The following is a 23249-nucleotide window of genomic DNA, read 5'->3' on the forward strand; positions in this document are numbered from 1 at the left end:
GGAGTGGTCCTCCTTATCTTTGATTTCTTAGAAAACACATGCTTGAATTACAGCAAAGGAAAAAAATGTTTTGAAAATGTTATTGTCACATCTGACAGTAAATACTGTAAATTGCAAGAAGCTTCTATAAATGTTTCAAACTAGGTAACATCAGGTCAGGAACTCCACTCCTGACTAGCACTGATGATGTTACCTAGTTTAGAAATAATGAAACGCCTGCAAGAAAACAACCACGCTCAGGGAGCACCAAGGACCTCTCTTTCAGCCCTGAATTGTATTTTATTCTTTCTGTTCTGCTATCATTATTCCTTTTGTTGCTTATTTATCTGGAATCCCTCCAATTCTCATTCCTCCTTTTGTGCTTATTTATCTGGAACCCCTTCACCATTTTGCATATTTGAAGGGGAGGGAAAGAAGGTATATAGTATTGTATAAATATATTTTATACTATCCAGTATAGTAATAAACTTTTAATATTTTTTTCAGATTATTCTTAAAGTGTAAGCTTGCACATACTTGCCCTGAAATATTTCATAATAATTTGTTTTCCAATTTCTCAAATCCTTCCTTTCTCATTAAAATTTGTAAACATTTGGTCTTCTTTGAATTATGAAATTTTAGTTATTTCAAATACTGACAGAATTATCCTTCTTCGGAATTTACTTTTACAACAAATGGAACTGAATATTAGTCTGTAATTGAACAGAAAAAAACAGGCACTGGCTTATGATTGATTTTTTTTGAAATTCAGTTCAATTATTTTTTATTAAATTTTTGTAAGGCTTGCATAAAAAATATTAAGTTTGAGGTCTGATAATAACATTGAGGAGATATGCACCAGAGAGATTAAGAGTTAAATAAATGTACATGTATGAGTTTACATGTCAAACCAAATAGTTGCAAGAGTGAATGCAATTCTGGGAACCATTGTGAACCCTTTTGAAATTTAATAACCTAATTATTGTTACTAGAAATGCAAGTGGAACATATTGATGCTGATAATTAGTTGGTATAAACTAATAATTCCTATATTAGGCTTAGTACATTTTTAGCTCTAGAATATTAGCTGTTTGTGTGAAATAGACTACTTTTGTTTAGATACAGTATGTGTATATTAGAAATGCAATTTTATATACTGATTTATAAACCAGTAGATAGCAAAGGTCCCAGTCAAAGAAGAATCTTATTATATTTAACAATGTTTATAGGCAAATATTTTTAAATAGATCAGTTGTACTTTATTTATACAAAAATAAAATGGTACTAAAAAAACCTCATTTTCTGTTGAAGCTCTAGTTAATTTAGATACCAAAGAATGAAGATTACAATTTACTTTAAAAAATATAGAACTGGTTTATGAATTTAAAAGCAGGAAATTCCTGAAGTTATTTCCATCCCATCAACGTGACCAGCTATAGGGTGAAAAATTATAATTATGAAAATAGTTCTTTTTTCTGTTTGGTATGGTTCATGTGGTGGCATTCAAGCTGAGTTCATAGGGTGATTGGCTGAAGAGTTCACACATCCTCTCTCAAAACTTTATGGTCTTCACCCTTTGGTCCCAACTCCTGCTCTGGGGTACTGGCTTGGTAGTTCCTGCTACCGACTCTGTTCAAGAGGTGAGCGAAAGAGGCATCATGGCCTTGCATCCTCTCCTTTAACTTTGAGTGTGAGAGAGTGTTGGCAAGTAAGAAGGTAAAAATAAGAATGAGAGAGTAATTGCACCTCCTGGCCATATAGCATCAAGGCAAGTGACTACAGGTGGTATCATTCCATTTCTCTGTCACCTCCACTACTTCCACCCTGGGAGAAAGACCTCACAAGAGTAAATAAAAAAATCTTACAAGAGTAAATAAAAAAGGGTATGTGTGTGTCTGTATATAAATTTATATAACTCTTGGCCTATGTATTCATTGTTGCAAAAGCTAGTGTACAGAGTTGGTGAATTACAGCAGTTGGCAGATAAATTAAATTCAAAAATTCAAAAGCCACAAGATGGTACTGATTTCTTCTCATCGTCTCGTATTTTGCGTTACATAGAATTTCTTAGAGAAAAAAACATGATGTGAAGAGAACTGAAAGGAAGTGTTTTTGTGAACAACCTGATATGCACATAAAAGGATGAAGTAAATACAATAACTGAATTTGTGTATAAATATAAAAAGCATTACACTTAAATAATTTAAATAAAACTAATGTAGCTACTATCTAAAATATTTTCTTATTTCCTAAAGATAACTTGAATCTTAAAGTCCTCTGCTTCTTTCCTCTGCATCTCTCCCAGCCCCTGAGGATAATTCCAGCCATTTATTTATTAAATTTAATGAAAGATATTGGAAAAATAGTATACCCTTTCTTTTATTTCCAGATTAAGCACAACAAATACTCCCTAGAACGCCCTAGAAAATAACCCTTTTTCCTACTCAGGAAAGAGAGGGGCTGGTACATTTGCCTTTTCTTTATATGAACAAAATCATGCTTCCCAATGTCTGTTCAGTGTCTTAGTGACTGGCTGTCATTCCTGTGAATGTGGACTGGCATCATCACATTGGCATTGTGAGAAATCTAAAGTTGCTGCAGGCTTATCCAGAACTGAAGAATGAGATAACTGGCAACCGAAAGTGGCTTTTGTAGTCTTTCAATGTGAAGCCGGATATGATAGATGTTATGTGTATTTTGGAAAGCTTTATAGGAAGTAAAAGATAATAATAAACCAAAACACACACACATTGAATGGCCCAAAAAAGCAAGCTCAGCAGCCAAAGAATGTTCAGGGCAAATTGAAGAAAAAAACCCCTGAGAATGAATGTGAGTGAAATGTTCTCTTTAGAGGGAAGCTGTCAAGCCCCTAATAGCATTAGACCAAGGGAGCAGGATTCACACAGTCTTATTCATCAGGATTAATGCAAGGAAAAAGGAGTTAGATTAAAAAAATCTTGTAAACTAATTTTAAAAAAATATTCCTTATTATTGAACTTTTTAAGGAGAAGCTTTGTGTGAGTTATTTGAATTTAATTCTTCAGATTCCATAACTGATTACGGATGCCACACATAACAGATAAGGCTGAAATTTGTTCCTCGTTTGCAATATTTTGAAAGACACTCTTATCTTTACTGGGCTGGAATTCCCTTATTGAAATAAATTTAAACTTTAGACCCTGTGATATAGTATTTCTTTCAGCATACAACCCTAAATTTCTATGAGTGTTACTAATATTTCCTCTTGAATGGGGACAGAATAAAATGCTATGTTTTGCATTTTTCTTAGATCTTACTAATTTGCCATCCAAAGCTGAATCTGCAAAAGAGCAACCAGTTCAGCCAGCTGTTGTGCGTAAACCTACTGTAATCCGAATTCCATCTAAACCAGCTAAAGGTAATATCTATAATATCCATCCATTCATCCATCCATTCATCCTGTATGAAATACAGTATATGATCCTGAGAAATCTATCTTTACCTAAAGTTGTTTTTGATAGAACATATTACCCCAAAGGATGATTTTTCTACATTTTAGACACCCCCTGAAAAAAGAAAGAATATTTTAAAAATTATAATCACAAATATCCTCCCTCCCGTCTTCTTGCTAAATTGGGCTTGCCGATTCTAAATGAAAGAAAACTGGAGATTTCATACATGTTCAGATATTTATATACATGTATGTGTACTTAAATTTTTTGAATTCAGGTTTCCTTTTCTCAAGACTCAAGTAAACATGAGTCCATTAGAGTTGGGCAGCTAATCAAATAAATAATAATTCAATACTTATTCCCCTCTCTCCTTCTAGGAGGAACAGGAAAAAAAAAAGGGGAAAACAGAATGGAGATAGCAGTAAAAGAGTGTCATAGCTGTACTTAAAAAAAGAGGAAGGAAGGAAGGAAGGAAAGAAGAAAAGAGAAAAAAGGAAAGAGAGAGAGAAAGAAAGAAAGAAAAAACTGGGTAGAATTAAGGCAAGGGAAAGAGGTAATTGGGTAGAGAGGAAAAAAATAAACAAAAAAAGCCTTGTTAAGTATTAAACTAAGTTAAATTTTGCACACTGAGCAGCCTGTCCCAAGCTAATTTAACAGGTTTCTAGCATGAGTCTCTAGTGATCTGCATTTCTTAATTGTATACCCTTAAAAATAATAAAATGCTCTTCTTACATCAGTGTTTTTCAAACTTGGCAACTTTAAGATGTGTGGACCTTGGCTGGAAATTCTGAAAACTGGAATCCATACATTTTAATGTTGTCAATTTATACTTACAAAGAGGTAACCCTCAACATACAACAATATGTACAATAACTGTTTGAAGTACAAGGCCGTTGAATAAAGGGACATATGAACGGTTCTTGAAGTTATGATTGTTGCAATGTTCCTACGGTCATGTAAACAAAATATGGGTACTTGGCAACCAGTTCACACTTACAACTGGTTGCTGCATCTCATAGTCATATAGTTGCCATTTGCAACTTTCCCTGCCAGCTTCCCCCAAGCAAAGTCAAGCCACTTAGGTAAGTATCCCTCACATCACTCCCCAGCCTTTCTTTGCTCTTTCTTTCTTCCCCCTTTGCTTGCTTGCATGCACTGCACTGTCCTCCCTGCCTCACTTAACTTGCATGCACCATGCTTTCCTTCCCCTTTTTGCTTACAAACATGGACCTACCAGTGCCCTCCTTCCTGGGCCTCTCTCCACTTTACGTCCTCCTTCTCAGGCCTTCCTGGACTTGCAAGCACCTGCACCTTCGTTCCCAGGCCTTCCTATCCTGAACACATTGCAGCAAACCCTTCCCCCAATTTGCATGCAGCTGGTGCTAGGGTTTACCCCACCCAGCTGTGACACCCTGGTGCTCTTTACCAGAGATTCCTGATGCTTCTTGCTTAATGACTTGAATGTCTTGGGAGTATGATGGCAACCAGGATTAAGCGATGCAGTCATGTGATGGTGTGTTTAACAACTCCGTTCCTTAGTGATGGCAATCCTGGTCCCAATTGCCACTGTAACTTGAGGACTACCTGTAGTGCAATTCCACTGTATATCAGTGAGGTCTGTTATATTTTTCCATTGAATATTTTTGTAGAATAACTTTTCTTAAATAACTCAGAATTTTGATAGTTAATATTGGGAAATTATAAATATTTTTGCAGCTTTAAATGACATTCTGGAAAGCCCTCCTCCTCCACTACCTACGGAGAAACCAATTGGAAACACATCTAGTATTGCAACTGGAAAACTTAATAACATCGACATACTTAACAAGGTAATGCATTTCTTCTTCCTTCCTTCCTTCCTTCCTTCCTTCCTTCCTTCCTTCCTTCCTTCCTTCCTTCCTTCCTTCCTTCCTTCCTTCCGTCCTTCCTAAAAAAACGGAAGCCACAATATTGAATTATTTTAGTTAATCTTTAAGCAAAATTTCTTTTCACTGAAGATAATTCTTTATACAGGCAATGTATGCTGTGTTAATGAAAGCCTAGCAGAGGAATCTACTACATGCTTTAGCTCTGGTTTTCCTGCATCAAGCAGGAATTATAATTGATTCACTGTATTTTTGGCTAAATGTCTTTAAAAGTGTTACACTGCTTAATATGCATATTTCACCAATTAGGTACTTCCCCCCCTCTCCCCAAAATGGTACAGGTGAGAAAATTGCTAGAATCTTCAAAGAAATAAACTCAGATTCCTTGAATTCGGACATACCCAGTTCCTGCTTTGGTTACTACACTTACCTTGCCTAATTCCAACCAATTTTCCTAGATAGTATATAAGTCTGCTTTAATTTGTACTATGTGTTGTTGAATCACTCATATGAAAGACCACTCATATGAAATTCTGAAAAATTGTGCCTTCTGTCTTGTACTTTTTGACATTTAATCATATCATGTATTGAAGTAAAGAGCTCATCCATTTTTAACAAGGTCAGCAACCATCCTAACCCTGCTGCACTTGCATTGAATCTCCCCTACCACCCATGTTTCCTTGCACACTCTGCTTGAGTCGCCCCTCCCCTGCCACCTACACAACCTCATGCACCTCCCTGAGCCTTGCAATGTTTGCACCTCTCTGTGCACCTTTGTGCATTCTCCCCCACCCAATGGTAACCACCCCAAGCACTGTCATGCTTATTCTGGACTTCTGCAGCCACACTTCACTCTCCTCCCCCCCCCTCCGGGCAGCAGTCACTTATCTGCCTGCGCCTATATCCAGTGGTTTCCCCACTGACTTGTGGTTGTTGGAAACCAGCAGGAAGTTGTGAGGAGCTGCTTGCTTAATGACCCACAACCCTCCCTTAACAATAGCAACAGGGATTCCATGGACTGCCACCACTAAGCAATGTGATTATGTGACATTGCAAATTTCAGATTGTTTAGCAATAGACATTCTGGTTCTAAGTGCAGCCATAACTTGAGGACTACCTGTATATATGCAAAAGCATGTGTGGTGTAATGGCTAAAGCACCAGGTTAGAAACTGGGAAACTTGAGTTCTAGTCTATCTTAATCATGAAGTCAGCTGGCTCTCTCTTTCTTAGTCTTAGGAAGAAGGCATTTGGCCAAAAATGTTGCCAAAAAAATTGTATAGATTTGTCCAAGCAATTACCACTCCTTTTCTTATCTTGTATTTTCCTTTGAAAGGATCATAACAATTCTAATATGTTTTTGTCCAAATAATAATAACATTTAATGACCCAATAGGAACCTGAACAGCCCAGCTTGATACAGCCATTCAGGAATAACCCTATTCTGCCTCCAAGGTGAGTATCAAAATGAGTAGCATAGGTAAAGGGATTGATGTTGTGCAGTACATATTCTGCTACCATGATAATGTTAATATTAGTTGTATAGTTTTAATTTGTTACATTATATAGCAAAATGTAAAATATTCTACAATTTTAAAATACATATGGACTATAGATTATATTGATTATTCTCTTATTTTGCCCTAGAAGATAGAAATAATTACGTTCACAGTCTGACCCATTCATAATATTTAGCAGAATAGACTGTTATGAAGTTAGTAAATCAGTGTTTGTTGTCATTGTGAATAAACCAAAGCAGATCTCCAGTTTTAATTTTAAAGAAATCTTTATGTACATTTTAATCTGCTTAACAAATTGCACAAGGTAAACTAATGTATTACATTAATTAGAAAAACAAAACAAAGTGCCAAGTATTGAATAGGGGAATCTAACAATGAAGTTGCTTCCAGTGGGATTCTAATGGTTTTAGCCAATGGGATTCTGATGTTTTAGTCAAGCCAATGCAATCCTTTTTGTGCTGTGTTTCCTTGATTGAAATTGTCTAACTATATGAAGAGCTGTTTTACCCAAAGATTTCCACGTAGATACTCTTCTCATTTTATTTTCAGATAGCTAATATAATATTGATGAGATGCATACATTTGGCATGTGAATTTCATTTTTATAAAAGAGATAAATTATATATTGTATATCATGAATAAGAATATAATTTAATAATCACTGATCCTCTAACATAGCATTTCACTCAGCTTGGTTGCAATGCATGTAGTACTCTTAGCAGATTCTTTAAAAAACTCTTTAATGGGGATCAACATTACTTGTTATGTATCGATAATTGTAATGGTATGTGGAAATGTTTTTGGGAGACGAGGGGGAGGAGAGAAGAGATGTTGCCTAGGGAACAGTCAGATGAGAAAAAGTTAGGGTTAGATCATTGTGGGCAAACTCTATCTTCATGGTCACCAGGAATCAAAAATGAGTTGATGATAATTAATCTAGCAATAGTTTTTAATAATTCAGAGTGTATTTGTAATATAATTAGAATAAAATGTCTTTTTAATACCACGCTATCTTCATAATTTCTAGACCCGTTCAGGGGAAAATCATACCATCTCGACCATCTCCACCTAAAGGTGCCCCAGGAAGACCACCACCACCAAAATCCACCAAAATCTCATCAGATATTGATAGATTTCCACGCTCATCATCTGATGTAACACTCCATAAGAAATCTAGCATGCTTGGATTGGGAATCAAAAAAACAAAGAGTGATGATTTTAAAAAACATGGCTCAGCTTTACCCCCTCGACCCAAGCCAGGTCATCCTCTATATAATAAATACATGGTAAGAAGATTAATTTCACTAGGGGGAGATGTGACTTTGCACATATCGTCTCTTATTAAAAGAGTAGGCAGATTGATTTTAATTGTATAAACATTCAGTAAATAAAATATATCATATTTCCAGATGTACTTTCTGGTGGCACTGGAGTTTTATAGACTTCCATCATTTTTCTCCCTTTTGGGATATAAAATTTAATATTTTAGTAGCTGTGTGGGCAAGTATCAGTTCTTGAAACTTATCAAGTAACAAATGAGGTAATTATTTCAACTTTTCATCAGCAATTATAGACAAAAACTTTCACCTATGGGAACTAAAAGGAATACCAAACCTTGTGCAAAATTCAAACCAGGGATCTCTCATTTTGTAAATAAAGAACTGGAATTAACTAGTTATAGGATTAACTGGACAACAGTTCATTTAGATCCCCAAAATGAATCCCAGAAAAGAAAATGACATGTAATACTTGAATGCATTTTCATGACAAATAATAAAACATGAAAATGTATATTAGATTGTCAAAAGTTATTTTTTACTGAAATGTGAATAATTTGTTTCAAGCTTCCTGTGCGTCATGGAATTGCTAAAGAAGACATTTCATCTCAAAATGCTGGGCATCTCTCTTGTAAGGTAATGCTGATTTCTACATCTATGGAAGTATATAAATATGTTTAGTCATCGATCTGCTAACTTTTTATAATTTTAAAGTGTGGAGATGTACTTGTTCTGGTGGATCAAGTTGAAAATACCTACATAGAATGCAAACATGGAGGTGAAACTGGCAAAGTTCATTTATCCCAAATGCAGATAATCTACCCTGAGGGTGCAAAGCAAATAGCAAGTATAAATTTCAATAATTAAACACTATTCTAGGCATACAATATTACCTGGGATACATTTGGTGCATCCTAATCCCAAATATAATTTGTGCAGCAATGTAAGGGTCTGTTAAGTATTTTATCATGTTGGATTCCATTGAAGATTTAATAAGAGTCCCTTGGATGATTGAGATGGTATATGAATTGAACAAATAAAACATCTTCCAAAAACATGTTGTGTTTTAGAATAGTAACTATTTATCAAAGGGATTTGGTGTTACTGTCACTGCTATAATGTTAGCATTTAGAAAAATTAGAAAATATAAAAAACAAGGAGGAAGGAATCTTACTTGGAAATATTTAACTCAAAGAACCCAAAGCAGATCGTGCAAAGCTGATTTTGTTTTTGATGATGCATACACTGTGTTGACTTACTAATTTTCAACAATATTGGCTGTATTAAAATCTAAATTGATTCCCTTTAGCTTTGGGGGATTTTGCACTTGAAATCAGTGAAGAGAGTACTTTACTCAAGAAATTATAGAATATCGGTTATCGTAATTGCCAAATCTGTTGTGTTTTTAAGGATTCAGCTAATATGCAGAAGATGAGTGATTCAAATGTTCCTCATGCAATAGTGCTGCATAATTTCACAGCAGGTAAGAAGTGACATCCGAGTAAATGAAAATATAGTTTTGCTTTTTGAACGATTCTTAATATACGTTGGTTTACTGTTTGCATTATACTAGAATTTGAATCCCTTGATTGTACTGATCTTAAGGCGTGTTAGTTGTTAAAGGGCAATTGCCATGTCCTGACATTAAATTCAAAACCTTTTGCTTCTGGCATATTCCTTGGTGGGAAGACTGGTGGAGAGAGAAATATTAGCAAATGCTTGAAGTCTCTGTTTTTAATGATTTCAGTTTCACTTTTTTTCCTTTGGTTTTTCTGCTTAGGTTGCTTTCTTCTCCACAGAGAGTTTCATCACTTTCTTTTTGTACTCCTTAGTAAAACTCAGAGCAATGACTTTTAATGCTATTAGCTGCCTGTTCCTTTGGCCTATATTTATGTAATGTAGGTACCAGAAATAGATTTTAGCCTAAGTGAGATAGCCTAAGCTATCAACTAAAACAGTTTTAATTTTTATTTTTCCATAGAGCATAATGATGATTTGGACCTTAGTACTGGAGACACAGTTTTTCTTCTGGAAAAAATAGATGATGAGTGGTATAGAGGAAAATGCAAAAATCGTACTGGAATTTTTCCGGCTAGCTTTGTCAAAATTGTTGTAAGTGAAATATATTGTATTTCATTTGGGTTCACATTTGAGTTCTAATTTAATCTTTTCCTTGTGCATTTTATTGAGCATATCATGCAGTTAAATCTTGCTTGAGTGCACAAAGTAGATATCATATTTTTTGTAACATGCAGCAAATCTATTTAAATTTGCATCTTACTTGATCTTTATGGTTTTCATTTTCACAATAAATTGAAATTAAGTGTGAAAATACCCTTTACTTAATTCAAATGTGCTCATAAATTAACCAGGGTACGTAGTGCGGTTTTGCTTTTAGATTTTTCCTGGGTGTATCTGATATGATTATGTTCCCTGGCTCCATTTCAGTATTATAATCACATGTGAATGACTCACCAATAAAATTTTGTAATGTTCAGTAAAGTCATGCAAAACTGAATGAAGTTTGAGGGACACTGCTTGATCCACTGTGATCATCCAGAGATTTAGAGTGCAGTGTCATCAATATGCAGATATCCCTCCCTTGATGGAGCTAGAAATTGACTTTATGACTTTGATCCTTAGGTCCAGGATTGGAAAGATCGCTATTTGGGTTGGGAGTAGTATTTCTCCAAAGGAAGGAAGAGAGGAACAGAAGCAGAAAGACATAGGTCCACTAGAAGTACAGATGAGGAGGATCTTTGCTAAATTTCAGCTGGTATATTAATATTCTACCAGCTACGCTGGATTAGCACTAACAATCTTACCACTATATCATTGCTTAACATTTTGTGTGATCCTGATGATAATCCAAAAACGTCAATCCCCATATATCTGATATTAGGAAGGAAGGAAGAATAACACAGATTTCACTAGGGGGGGTGTGGTGTTAGTTTGGTATAAATAGAGATTTTTTAATACTGTAATAAGATTTTTAGGCTTCCATTTTAGTGAGTTAATTAACGTGAAGTCTTTAAAACATCTTTTCCCTGAAATGTCCTTCCAGACACAATCATTTTAGTTTATCAACTGACTTGGTCTAAGCTTTCCCAGAATTTCTTTTTAAAAAGCTGCAGCAGAATAATAGAGTTGGAAGGGACCTTGCAGATCTTCTAGTCCAACTCCCTGCTCAAGCAGGAGACCCTACACCATTTCAGACAAATGTTGCCCAATCTCTTCTTAAAAACCTCCAGTGATGGAGCACCCACAATTCTAAAGGCAAGCTGTTTCACTGATGAATTGTTCCCACTGTTCTCCTTAGTTCTAGGTTGGATCTCTCCTTGATAAGTTTCCATTTGTTACTTTTTGTCCTGCCTTCAGGTGTTTTGGAGAACAGGTTGACCACCTCTTATGTATGACAGCCCTTCAAATATTGGAAGATTGCTATCATGTCATCCCTATACCTTTTTTTTAGTTTTACTGGATATACCCAGTTCCTGCAACCATTCTTCAGTTTTAGCCTCCAGCCCATTAATCGTCTTTGTAGATGTATTTGTAGAACATTTTTTCCTTTTTTTCTTACCTGGCCACAGTGTTTTCAAGACTATGGTTAGCTGGAGTTCCTGCCATCAGGGAAACAGCAGTGGGACTATCCAGCAAGTACAAAACATTAAAAATATCGTACTAGAGACTCTGGGTAATATATTATTACAATCAGATACTTACTTTTTTTTCTTTTGTATGAATAAAATGGTAGAATTTGAGACATATATTTTTTTGGTGATGAAAGGAGAAAAACCCTACTGAAGTGTATAATGTTTGAATAACAATGCTAACCGCTATGAAGGGAAAACATTCATAATAGACCACAGTGTCAATTAGGAGCAGAAAGCAAAAGCAAAAAATTGTAATTTTTAAAATTACAAATAGTGTTGATTTTAGTCATTATATGAGCAATCAAGAGAGGATTGTTAGCATACAATTTGCAGTTAAGTCCAAGAAATGAAAATCAGAAGGAAGTACAATGGTGCATCTTCTAATTTGCTGACTGAAGAAGAATGACAACAAAACAAAACCTCTTACTAAATTTTTGTAAATGCTTAGCATTTCCGTATGACGAGATACAGTTAGAACTGCAGTTTGACCAAGCAAGTTTGATAAAAATTAGGCTTCCTGTTCAGATTCAAAGGCCAACAGAAAGCACAGGAATATTCCTACATCAGCTTTCTAACAATTCCTTTTTTTTTTAATTCTGCCTTTATTATTTTTATAAATACAGCTAGTCCTCAACTTAAACTTATGACCACAATTGAGCCCAAAATTTCTGTTGTTAAGTGAGACATTTGCTAAGTGGGTTTTTCCCTATTTTACGACTTTTCTTGCCACAGTTGCTAAGTGAATTGCTGCAGTTGTTAGTAACAGGGTTGTTAAGTGAATCTCACTTCCCCATTGACTTTGCTTCTCAGAAGGTTGCAAAAGAAGATCACATGACTCCAGGACACTGCAACAGTCATAAATATGAACCACTTGCCAAGCGACTGAATTTTGATCACATGACCATGGGAGTGCTGCAATGGTCTTAAGTGTGAAAACTGGTCATAAGTCACTTTTTCCATTGCTGTTGTAACTTCGAATGGTCACTAAATGAAATGTTGTAAATTGAGGACTACCTGTAACTCAAGGCAGCAAACATACCTCCTCCTCCCTCCTCCTCCTATTTTCCCCACAACAATCCTGTGAGGTGGGTTGGGCTGAGAGAGAATGACTGGCCCAAAGGTACCCAACCTGTTTTCATGCCTAAGGTGGGACTCGAACTGACAGTGTTCTGATTTCCAGCTTGCTGCCTCAATCACTAAACCAAACTGGCGACTGGGTTTTTAGGAACTCAGAGGTATGGATCTATGCAATCCTCGACTGCAAGCAAGTCAACCGTGCTCTCACGGTCACTGCATTTGTGGGGTTGGGCCACCTTAATGGCTTGCAGCGCTATCTTCTGAAACTGCAGTACAATCCAGGATAAAGATGTATTTGATTTAAACAACTGCAACGTCTTGCTGTGCACCTTCCTGCATTTCAAACCTTTTTCTGACCTTTGAAGGAGGAATAGAGCCCTAATAATTTTTTTTAAGAAATTAATTAAGGTACATAGATAAAATAGTTAAATGTTCTTATGGTCTCCTTCCTAGATTGATACTCCAGGAGAAAACAGCTGGAAAAAGGAGCAGCTTTCACCATCCAATATTGTGTAAGTTTTCATAGAAGTGTTGACTTTTCAGTCTTGAACACGCAGATTTATTTTCCATTCATACAAAGGTATTCTGGCTACCACTCACAGCAAGTAAAATCCTGTCTTGGAGACTTCAAACACAGAATAATTCTTGGAAAGGGAATTATAAAATAGCATACTGTAGAACATTACAAAACAAAGTCACAGGATTGTTTAAGGATTTTAAATTGGTGTTTAAATATTTAGGGTTTGGGTGGCTTGCCTAATTGTGTGTGTGTGTTTCTGTGTGTGTCTGTGTGTGTATGTGTATGTGTATGTGTCTGTATATATGAATTTTTTTTACTATTTCTACTACAAATACAAATACAGTATATGATAGAAATATATATGTGATGGCAAAAAAAGAGATTGTGTTGTGTATATTTCTTTGAAGTTCTAATAGAGAAATCATTCAAATAAGAAATATGTGATAAAGGTCTAATAAACAAATATAAAATCATGAGCCTAAATGATGTAAGATGATTTTTATTTTTTTATATTAATAATGAATATATATTTAATGCAGTTGACTCCGAATAATAAGTGAAACAAATGAATGAAAGAATATTTTTCCTTTTACTATTTTTTCTTTCTTTGTTATTTTAGTGGCCCAAGATGTAAAGCTAGATTTGAATACATTGGAGACCAGAAAGATGAATTAAGTTTTTCAGAAGGTGAAACTATTATTTTAAAAAGGTATATTAATGAAGAGTGGGCCAAAGGAGAGCTGAGAGGTACTGCTGGAATTTTTCCCTTAAATTTTGTGGAAGTTATTGAAGATCTGCCTGAATCAGGTAAACACAAACAAAACAAACAACTAACAAACTGGTGAACAAAAAAACAGCATCTCACAGTGGATAATTAATGTGACAAAATGTCTTATGTAATAAAGACAATTATATATTTGGGTATAGAAAAACACATACCAAAATTAGAAATGTTAACCTCCTTCATTGATATTTTATATATTATATAAATCAATATTTTTGCATGTTGTTCTATTATTGGTCATGCTGTGCTTGTGTTAACATAAAATCACAATTTTAAACATTCCCGTGTTTCCCCGAAAATAAGACTGGTTTTTTTTTTTTAATTTTTTTTTGCCTCCAAAAGAGGCACCGGGTCTTATTTTCAGGGGATGTCTTACCTCCGGCACTGACAGCCCCGCCCAGCTGGCCCATTTCTTTTGGAGCCGAAGGAGCAGCTTCATTCTGCAGCTGCATTCCAGCCTGCATTTTGCAGTCAGGCCTTTCCAGAAGGCCTATGCAGCTGAGTACCTCAGCTGCAGAGGTCTTGCAGAACCGACCTATGGATTGAATCCATAGCTTGGTTCTCGGCTGCAGAGGCCTTCCGGAAAGCCCTGTGACTGAGAAATGCCGGCCTGGCTGCAGAAGACGCCACAGAAGAAATGAGCTGGCGAGGAGAGGCCTGGCTGCAAGGTAAGTGAGTGCGGGGTGCATGGGGCAGATCCACCCCCCACCCCGCCCTAGCTTGATTTTTAAGTGGGTGCCTTGCCCCAAAACTAGGGCTTATTTTGGGAGTAGGGCTTATATTAGGCCTACACCCAAAAATCAAGCTAGGGCTTATTTTTGGAGTAGGCCTTACTTTCAGGGAAACACGGTATGTATGCTACAGGTATACAATGAAAGAATACAGTATGAGCTGAATCATAACACTTCTACAAAATTTTATAATAGCCATTGTACAGGTAGTCCTCACAACAGTTCATTTAGTTACTGTTCAAAGTTACAACGGCAATAAAAAAGAGACTTTTGACCATTTTTCATACCTACGATCATTGCAGCATCCCCATGGTCACATGATCAAAATTCAGCCTCTGTCATATTTATGACAGTTGCAATGTCCTGGGATCATGTGATCATCTTTTGCGACCTTCTGACAAGTAAAATCAACGGGGAAGCTAGATTCACTCAATAACCATGTAACTAATTTAACTGCTGCAGTGATTCACTTAATGCTGACAAGAAAGGTAAAATGGGACAAAACTTACTTAACAACCGAATGTTTGGGCTCAATTGTAGTCATACGTTGAGGACTGTCTGTATACATGTGTGTGATATACTAGTGTTAGATTGTATTAAGGAACCATTCACTGCATTCTGTCTTATCATTCAATCCTAAAATTGTATACAGTCTCCAAAATACTTGAGCCAAACAATGTCAGAAATCACATGCTTGTTTAGAAACATTCAATTTGAGAAAAGTCACCCTTAAAATGTATCAGCACTAAGATAACTTTTGCTGGAATGCATCTCTCAGGCCTACAGTCAGTTTTTTACAGGTTTTTTCCCCTTTAAAAGCAATGATAGGGTGGGATGCAATAGAACATTTATAGTGAAAAGTTCACAAATCTCACCAAATTGAGAGGTAACTCTGTTTTGTTAAATAAACCTCATCTGGCTGGGTTCACAAGACACACTAAGCTGATTTAATGGTAAAATCGGCTATGCAATTTATAAATCGGTTAACTACAGTTTATTAACCACAATGACTAGGTTTGCCCAATATGCAGAGTGTAAAACAAACAACAAACAACATTATTAATGTGATAAATGAATCCAACCATTCTGTTTCAGACTTTCAACAATTGTTTCTTGAAGTTGTTTTTCTCTGTATGTATTATATTATGAATATTACTGGTAGAGACTATATTTAAACTCTGAATAGTATTAAAAATTATTTGATAATGTTGATTTGTTAACCTTTTATTATAGATGATGGCAGCTTCCCACTGAGGAGTAAACATTCAGGATCAATGACACAGGTAATGTATTTATCATTTTATAGCATGTAATCAACCAGACACAATCAGTTATTCTAATATATACATTAGAAGAAACAAAAAGATTCACCAATTTTGTTCATTGCAGAGTTAAAAATTACTTTTCCTAATATGTTAATTTATTGCATTAAAGTAATTTGTTTAAGTTTATTAAATGATGTGTATAGAGTTCATTGGATAGACAGTGTTGTTTTCTCAGTAACACTAGAAAGTTTAAAGCTTACATGCATATTATTTCTTTGTTTTCAAAGCTGGAAGGACAAGCTGGACAGTGGTGTGATGCTCTTCATGATTTTACAGCAGAAACACAGGAAGATTTATCATTTAAAAAAGGAGATTGTATCTTAATATTAGAACAACTGGATTCAGAATGGTATAGAGGAAGGCTAAATGGAAAGGAAGGCATTTTCCCAGCTGTGTTTGTTCATGTTTGTTCAGGTATAGTGCTGAAAGAAAAATGGAACTGTTTTCATCCTGTTGTACAGGCTATAAAGATACAGGTGGTCCTTGATTTCCAACTGTCATTGAACCACAATTTCTGTTGTGCGTCATGATGATCATAAAGTTGCTCAATTTTACAACCTTTTTAGCAACTGTTATTAAGGGAATATGATATTGTGTTTCTCCGGAAATAAGACCTATCCCGAAAATAAGTCCTAGTTTGATTTTTACGTGTATGCCTAATATACCATATTTCCCTGAAAATAAGACCCAGTCTTGCCTCCAAAAGAGGCAATAGGTCTTATTTTCAAGGGGTGTCATTTCCATGGTGTCATCTTGTGGCGGTGACCCTGACTGCCCTACCCAGCCGGCCCACTTCTTCTGCAGCTGAAGGAAATGCCTCTGCAGCTGAGAATGGAGCTCCATATTGACGCATGCTGCACCCCCCGCCCAGCCTGCATTTTGCCATCAGAAGCCTTCCGGAAAGACCTCATGGCAAAATGCTGGCTGGCGGGCACCACAGAAGAAGTGGGCCGGCGAGGCAACTCAGGTGTCAATTCATGGGAGGCCTGGCTGCAATGGAAGCAGGGTGTGGCCACGTGGGACAGCTCCACCTCCCCGACCCCCGCCCTAGCTTGATTTTTAGGCTTGCGCCTTGCCCCCAAACTAGGGCTTATTTTTGGGGTAGGGCTTATATTAAGTCCACCCAACAAAATCAAGCTAGGGCTTATTTTCGGAGTAAGTCTTACTTTTGGGGAGACATGGTAAGACCTGCTCCCAAAATAAGCCCTAGTTTGGGGGCAAGGCACGCGCTAGGCTGGGGGTGGGGGCGTAGAGCTGCCCTATGTTCCCTGCATCTGCTTACTTTAGGACCACTGCAGCCAGGCCTCCTATGCACCGACACCTGTCACTCTGCTCTTGAATTCTGCAGCCACTTGCGACTGGATGCCATGTGGCGCATTGCACTGGTGCAGCAGGATGCCGCGTGGCTCGTCACACTGGTGCCACTGCTTGCGGCAGGAGGCCACCAGTGGCAGCACCGGTGCGATGCTCTTTGTAGCATCCTACCATGAGCGATGGTACCAGCGCCCTGCCCCGCGTGTCCTCCTACCGTGAGTGGTGGCATTGGCACAATACACCAGACAGCAGCACGACAGGTGTCAGTGCACAGGAGGTCCTAAGGTAAGTGGGTAAGACATCCCCTGAAAATAATCCCTAGTGCTTATTTTGGAGCCCAAAAGAAAATAAGACTTATTTTGGGGGAAACATGGTCATAAAATGAATACTGTGGTTATAAAGCAACCACTGTGGTTGTAAAGCAACCACTGCAATTGTAAAGGAAACATCGGGTTGTAAAGTGAACTCATTGTTCGCTAAAATATGTGTTTGGCCAGAAATGAAATAAATGGCGGTTGCTGAAAAAAAACACAAATTGCAATCATGAATGCAAAGTGCTGCAAACAGCCAGAAATGCAAGCTGGTTGTCAAGTGCTCTGCATGTGATTGTGTACAGGGATGTGCTCCCCTGTACATGGGAACTTCCCCATGGACAGGGAAGGTACATGGTGATATGATCTATGCAAATACAATTTTTAAAACATTCCTATTTTAATATTTAAGCCTGTGCTCATTTTGATGATGGAAACAAAAATAAGTCTCCCAATATTCTGTGGAAGTATTTAGTAGTATACTATTGATGATAAAAAAAATATTCTCATGCATATGAATCACTATACAGCAAAAAACTCTTAGAAATCCCTAGATTAGTAGATATGCTTTTGAACAAAATGTTTTGGCCGAAAAAAAGATCATACAAACTATCATTTTTACAGTATTTACAGATACCCTTGAAATTTTCAATTGAGGAATGTCCAAGGTGTCTGAAGAAAATGGGATGCAGTATTGAGAGCTCTGAGACTTACTGTTGTTCTGCTAAACTCTTAAGTCATGAAGACTTTTATTTGTTTCTCTTTTCATTTGTTCTTTTTTTCTTATTATTTTAAATGACTATTAAGCAAAAGAAATTTTGCAGTGCCTTACAGTTTGAAGCAAATATCTTTCAAACAGACTGAAAGTAAGCTTATTTTGTGTAGTGTTTAAACTGACAGCTTTAATTAATTGTGGGGTTTGGCTAGGAGTTTCTTTTTCATTCTTCTCAGAAAAGATATGTAAAATTTCTGAAGAAATCTGCATTCTTGCCGTGTTGGACTTGGTATCTCAAAAACAGTATGCAGAACAACAAATTATTTGCTGAGGTAGAATTACAAAGTTAGACTGCTATACTATACGTTTGTAATATGCAAACACAATGTTAGTATTTATAAGCTTACTTGGATTCTAAAAGTTCTGGCATTCAGTTTGGTGTGGTGATCAAGGTGCTGGCCTAGAAACCAGGAGACGGTGAATTTAGTCCTACTCTAGGCATGCGGCTGGCTGGGTGACTTTTGGCCAGTCACTCTCTCTCAGCCCAATCTACTGTATAGGTCAGGGGTAGGCAACCTTGGCTCTTTTATGACTCATGGACTTCAACTCCGGCTCAGGAATGGTGGCAGTTGAAGTCCACAAGTCATAAAAGAGCCAAGGTTGCCTACCCCTGGTATAGGTTGTTGTTGTGGGGAAAATAAGAGGAGGAAGGAGTATTAGATATGATCACTGCTTTGAGTTACTTACAAAGTAATAAAGGCGGGATAAAAATCAAATAAGTAAATTCTCTGTGATACAAGTAGCATATACTGTAACTATCTCACATACTTGCAAAAGATCATCATCATCATCATAAATGCTGTCTCTGCCATTTCATATAGAAAAGCATGATGATATCCACAGTCTGCCCTCATAAATTACGTAGAATATAATAGCTCATTTACTGTATTCTGGTAGTGTGGCTAGTGTACCTTGTAACCTGATCATGAGCATACCCTGGTGGTAAAATCTGGAATAATTTAAGAGGTCAATTAGAATCCTCCCAGTGACTTGATATTATTCCAAGGCAACTTTCTTTGTTAATTACCAAGGTAAGAAATGAAGATTTATGACATGAAAAAGTAATTAGTGCTTGCTTTTGTCCAATATAAGAATAATGGTTTTATTTCCCTTGGAAAATTTTAAAAAAGTATATTTTTATTCATATTTGATAATTACAAAAACATTTTGTTTTGTTTTTCAAAAATGCAAGTAGATATTTTTTCAAAGGAAAAAGGCATAAGTTAAACTTGCAGTGTGTGTGTCATGACAAAGAATTGTGTTGTTCATTCCCTTCAGTCAGTTAACCTCAAACCAGATTAAGATATTTGCAAAAAAAATAATATCTTATATTATCCCAAAGATAGAAATTTAATTGGATCATCATATCTTCCAGGTGGAATGCAATCATCACAACCTCAGGAAGGGAAGAAAGCAAAAGCTAAGGCCCTGTATGATTTTCATGCAGAGAACACAGATGAACTTTCTTTCAAAGTAAGCATATTTAAACATACAATTCTGCAGTGATATAGACATTAGATTTTATCGTTGTGAAAAATACTGCCCTGCATTTCTCCTGCAACATAAAAATTAGGGAAATTGTTGCAAAATGGTGTTTCTTTTGGGTTGGTGGTAAGCATCTTTTTTTTTATTCTGCAAAAAAATCTGTTTGAAAGAGAAGAGTTAAACAACCTACAGAAAAACCTACTGTTCAGTTTAAGGTTAACTTGATTTAGTGTGATGTATGAACCAGCCAGAACACAGTTTACTCTGTTTCTGTAATGAACTGAATGCAACTGAAAAGTGGGCTGGTATTCTACTATAACTGTTACTGCAATCCATAAAAAAAATACTTAAATGAAACTTAACCACTTATTTTTTTCCTCTAAGAAATTGTCTTTCTCATATAGGGATTATCTAACTGCAAAGCTTCTAGCTGTCCCAACTTTTTCTAAAGAATATGAGGCCTACTGTGAATTTTTTTCACTTGAGGCATTTTGTTCATCTAGTATAAAACACTGTTTACTTAATAATTTATAAGTATCACTTGGGAGAAGAAAGAGTCTACTGTTTTTAAGAGTATTAAGTATATGTGAAGGATATTATGAAAAACAAATAATGTTGGTTTCAATTTCTGTTTCAACAGGTTGGTGATATCATAACAAGTCTTGAATCTGTAGATGAAGAATGGATGAGTGGAGAATTACAAGGCAAATTTGGAATATTTCCAAAGAATTTTGTCCAAATTCTACATCTTTCCTGAGGTGAAATCCAATTCTGGAGCATTGTTTTACAAGTGAATATGCTGGAAGAGAAGCACGTTGTATTCTTGATGGCAGAAAAAGAGTGCTACCTGTGATCATTTTATCTAGACTATCAAATGCATTTTTGCACTATTTTTGTAAAATGTTTACTAGACTGTACAATATTTTGTTTTTAGTTTATATTGAGCAGACCCTGAGCAGAATTTTTTTAAAAACAAAAGGAATACAAAGCCTTATTATTTAAACTTGGTGCATTTCAATCATTTTACATTCTTCCTGTGGGGGCACAATGGCTCATCAGTTAAAGACGCTGAGCTTGTCAGCTGGAAACCTGACAGCCCGGGTTTGAGACCCCAGTGCCATGACATGGGGTGAGCTCCTGTTACCTGCCCCAGATCCTGCCCACCTAGCAGTTAGAAATCATGCAAAGGCAAGTAGATAAATAGGGACCACTTCAGTGGGAAGGTAACAGCATTCTGTGTGCCTCAGCAAGCAGTCATGCTGGCCACATGACCATGGAAATGTCTTCGGACAACGCTGGCTCCCTTGGCTAAGAAATGGAGATGGGTACCGCCCCCTACAGTCAGACACAATTGGACAGGGGAAACCTTTACCTTTACTTTTTATTCTTTATGTGAAGTCCAATTAATTATTACACTGCTCAAGTAGGGTTTTTTTTTACGATACATATCCCACACTATAGTTTGTGAGTCAAGTTTTCAGAAACTGAAATGTTTTACCATGTGAAAACATTAAATCCTGATACATAAACAAGATTATCACAGTAAAACGTTCGGGGGTTTTTCTTTACTTAAACCAAGTAAGTTAAGTTGTTTAAGAATGCATCAATTACTTTTAGTCTGGATTCAAGTATCCTGAAACAACTGGATGCTATGGATTTACGTGCCTTAGACTAGGGAAGACCATTAGTCTGTTTGATCCAGTTTTCTATCCTAGCTACTAATGGCTCTCCAGGATCTTTCAAACAGTGCTGAGTCCCAATATTTGCCGCCTGTCCTTTTTTAATGGGTAAGTGCAAGATATATACAAGAGAGCTGGGCAAAGCAATTGAAGAGGATGATTGTAATGTTCAGCAGGTGCAAAATGCCTGCTCTGATTAAAAGTACCCACAGTTTTTGCAAGCCTCATACTACACATGCACATGCTTTAACACTTTGCGCAATCATAATGTATAATAACTGTATATATTTTATGATAAGAAAGGCTGGTAACTTTTCTTATTCTCAGCAAATAAAATTAGACTTTTAGAGATTTCTTTCTTTCTACAGCCAATGGGTTGTGTTGTGTCATAAATCTTAATTTATATCTAGAGTAACTTTTCAAAGATTCATCTTTCTTCTTGGATCCTTTTTTTTAATCTGATATCATTTTGGATCTTTTAAATTCTGTGATGCTCCCTATTGCCTTATTTTTATCAAATCTATTGTCAGAAATTAAGTATGTTCAGAAAACTATCAATGATGTGATGGAAGAATATGTTTCATGGGTCTTGCTGCCATGACTATCTTATAAGAATAGATATTATTATAAACTTATACTACAGCCTGTATTGTCTTGTTATCTCCATCTCCAACTTTGTAAATGTAATTTAACGTAAAAAGTGCATCTTGACATTAAACTTAGAAGTCCCATTTTTGCCCCATATTCTTAAGACTGCATTCTTTAAAAATGCTGATATCGTGTCAGTTTTGCCATAAATTAATATTAAATGTTTATAAATCTGATAGTGGCAAAAGATAAACCTAAAACATAGTTCCTCCTATCTCTCAAGACTTGAGTAAAAAGTGCTCCAAATCCATTCTTTCTTTTTCTAATACCACTATTACATTTTGACTTTTCACTTTGTGGCCTTGATGGAGGGGGTGAAACAGTACTCAAGCACATAATCACAGCTTTGCCTATACTTGGTTGAAACCTTACTTTTGTGTGTAAGAGATGATTAACAAGAATAAATAATGAAAGTTATAGTAAAACTATCATGGTGAACAAACCTAATCCCAAAGGATGAAAAAGGAGAATTCCTGTTTTTCTCTCCAAACTCTTATCTTTTTGATAGTAGTAGGATGGGGGGGGGAGCATGCTGGAACAGCTTCCCTTTGCAGACCTCTTACACTCTTCTTTTCCAGAACTAATAGCTAGCTGCTAAGCCATAAAATACATAGCTGCCTGTATTCAGAAGCCAGCTTCTCATTGTGATAAGCAGGCTTACTGCAGTTATTTCTGGTTTGCAAGGAGTGCTTTGATCACAATCCACCCATACTGTTAATTAGGGCAGACTTTAAACCAAAATACACTTTGGTTTGAAGTTTAGCATATTGTGCAAATCAAATTTTCTGTATTTTAGAGGTCAAAAGCAATGAAAAAACTTGCATTTTGCTTTTGATTCAATGAATGTGTTGCTCATTCATAAAACGGTAGTTTACT

The 23249-nt window shown here is 36.2% G+C and overlaps 1 protein-coding gene across 1 annotated transcript in view; it reads left to right on the top strand.

Moving 5' to 3' along the window:
* SH3D19 (SH3 domain containing 19) overlaps nt 1-21098 on the top strand; it is a 59003-nt gene extending 37905 nt beyond the window's left edge. The window contains exons 8-21 of the mRNA XM_029284233.1: nt 3269-3376; nt 5127-5239; nt 6671-6729; nt 7822-8080; nt 8639-8707; nt 8786-8914; nt 9482-9554; nt 10053-10183; nt 13255-13313; nt 13941-14128; nt 16070-16119; nt 16389-16575; nt 19937-20034; nt 20687-21098. Coding sequence (XP_029140066.1) covers nt 3269-3376; nt 5127-5239; nt 6671-6729; nt 7822-8080; nt 8639-8707; nt 8786-8914; nt 9482-9554; nt 10053-10183; nt 13255-13313; nt 13941-14128; nt 16070-16119; nt 16389-16575; nt 19937-20034; nt 20687-20803 — 1640 coding nt within the window. The 3' untranslated portion in view covers nt 20804-21098. The remainder of the gene's footprint in view (nt 1-3268; nt 3377-5126; nt 5240-6670; nt 6730-7821; nt 8081-8638; nt 8708-8785; nt 8915-9481; nt 9555-10052; nt 10184-13254; nt 13314-13940; nt 14129-16069; nt 16120-16388; nt 16576-19936; nt 20035-20686) is intronic.
* The last annotated feature ends 2151 nt before the right edge of the window (nt 21099-23249 follow it).

Source organism: Protobothrops mucrosquamatus, unplaced genomic scaffold (genome assembly GCF_001527695.2).
Source record: "Protobothrops mucrosquamatus isolate PMUCROS unplaced genomic scaffold, P.Mucros_1.0 scaffold453, whole genome shotgun sequence".
Lineage (NCBI taxonomy): Eukaryota > Metazoa > Chordata > Lepidosauria > Squamata > Viperidae > Protobothrops > Protobothrops mucrosquamatus.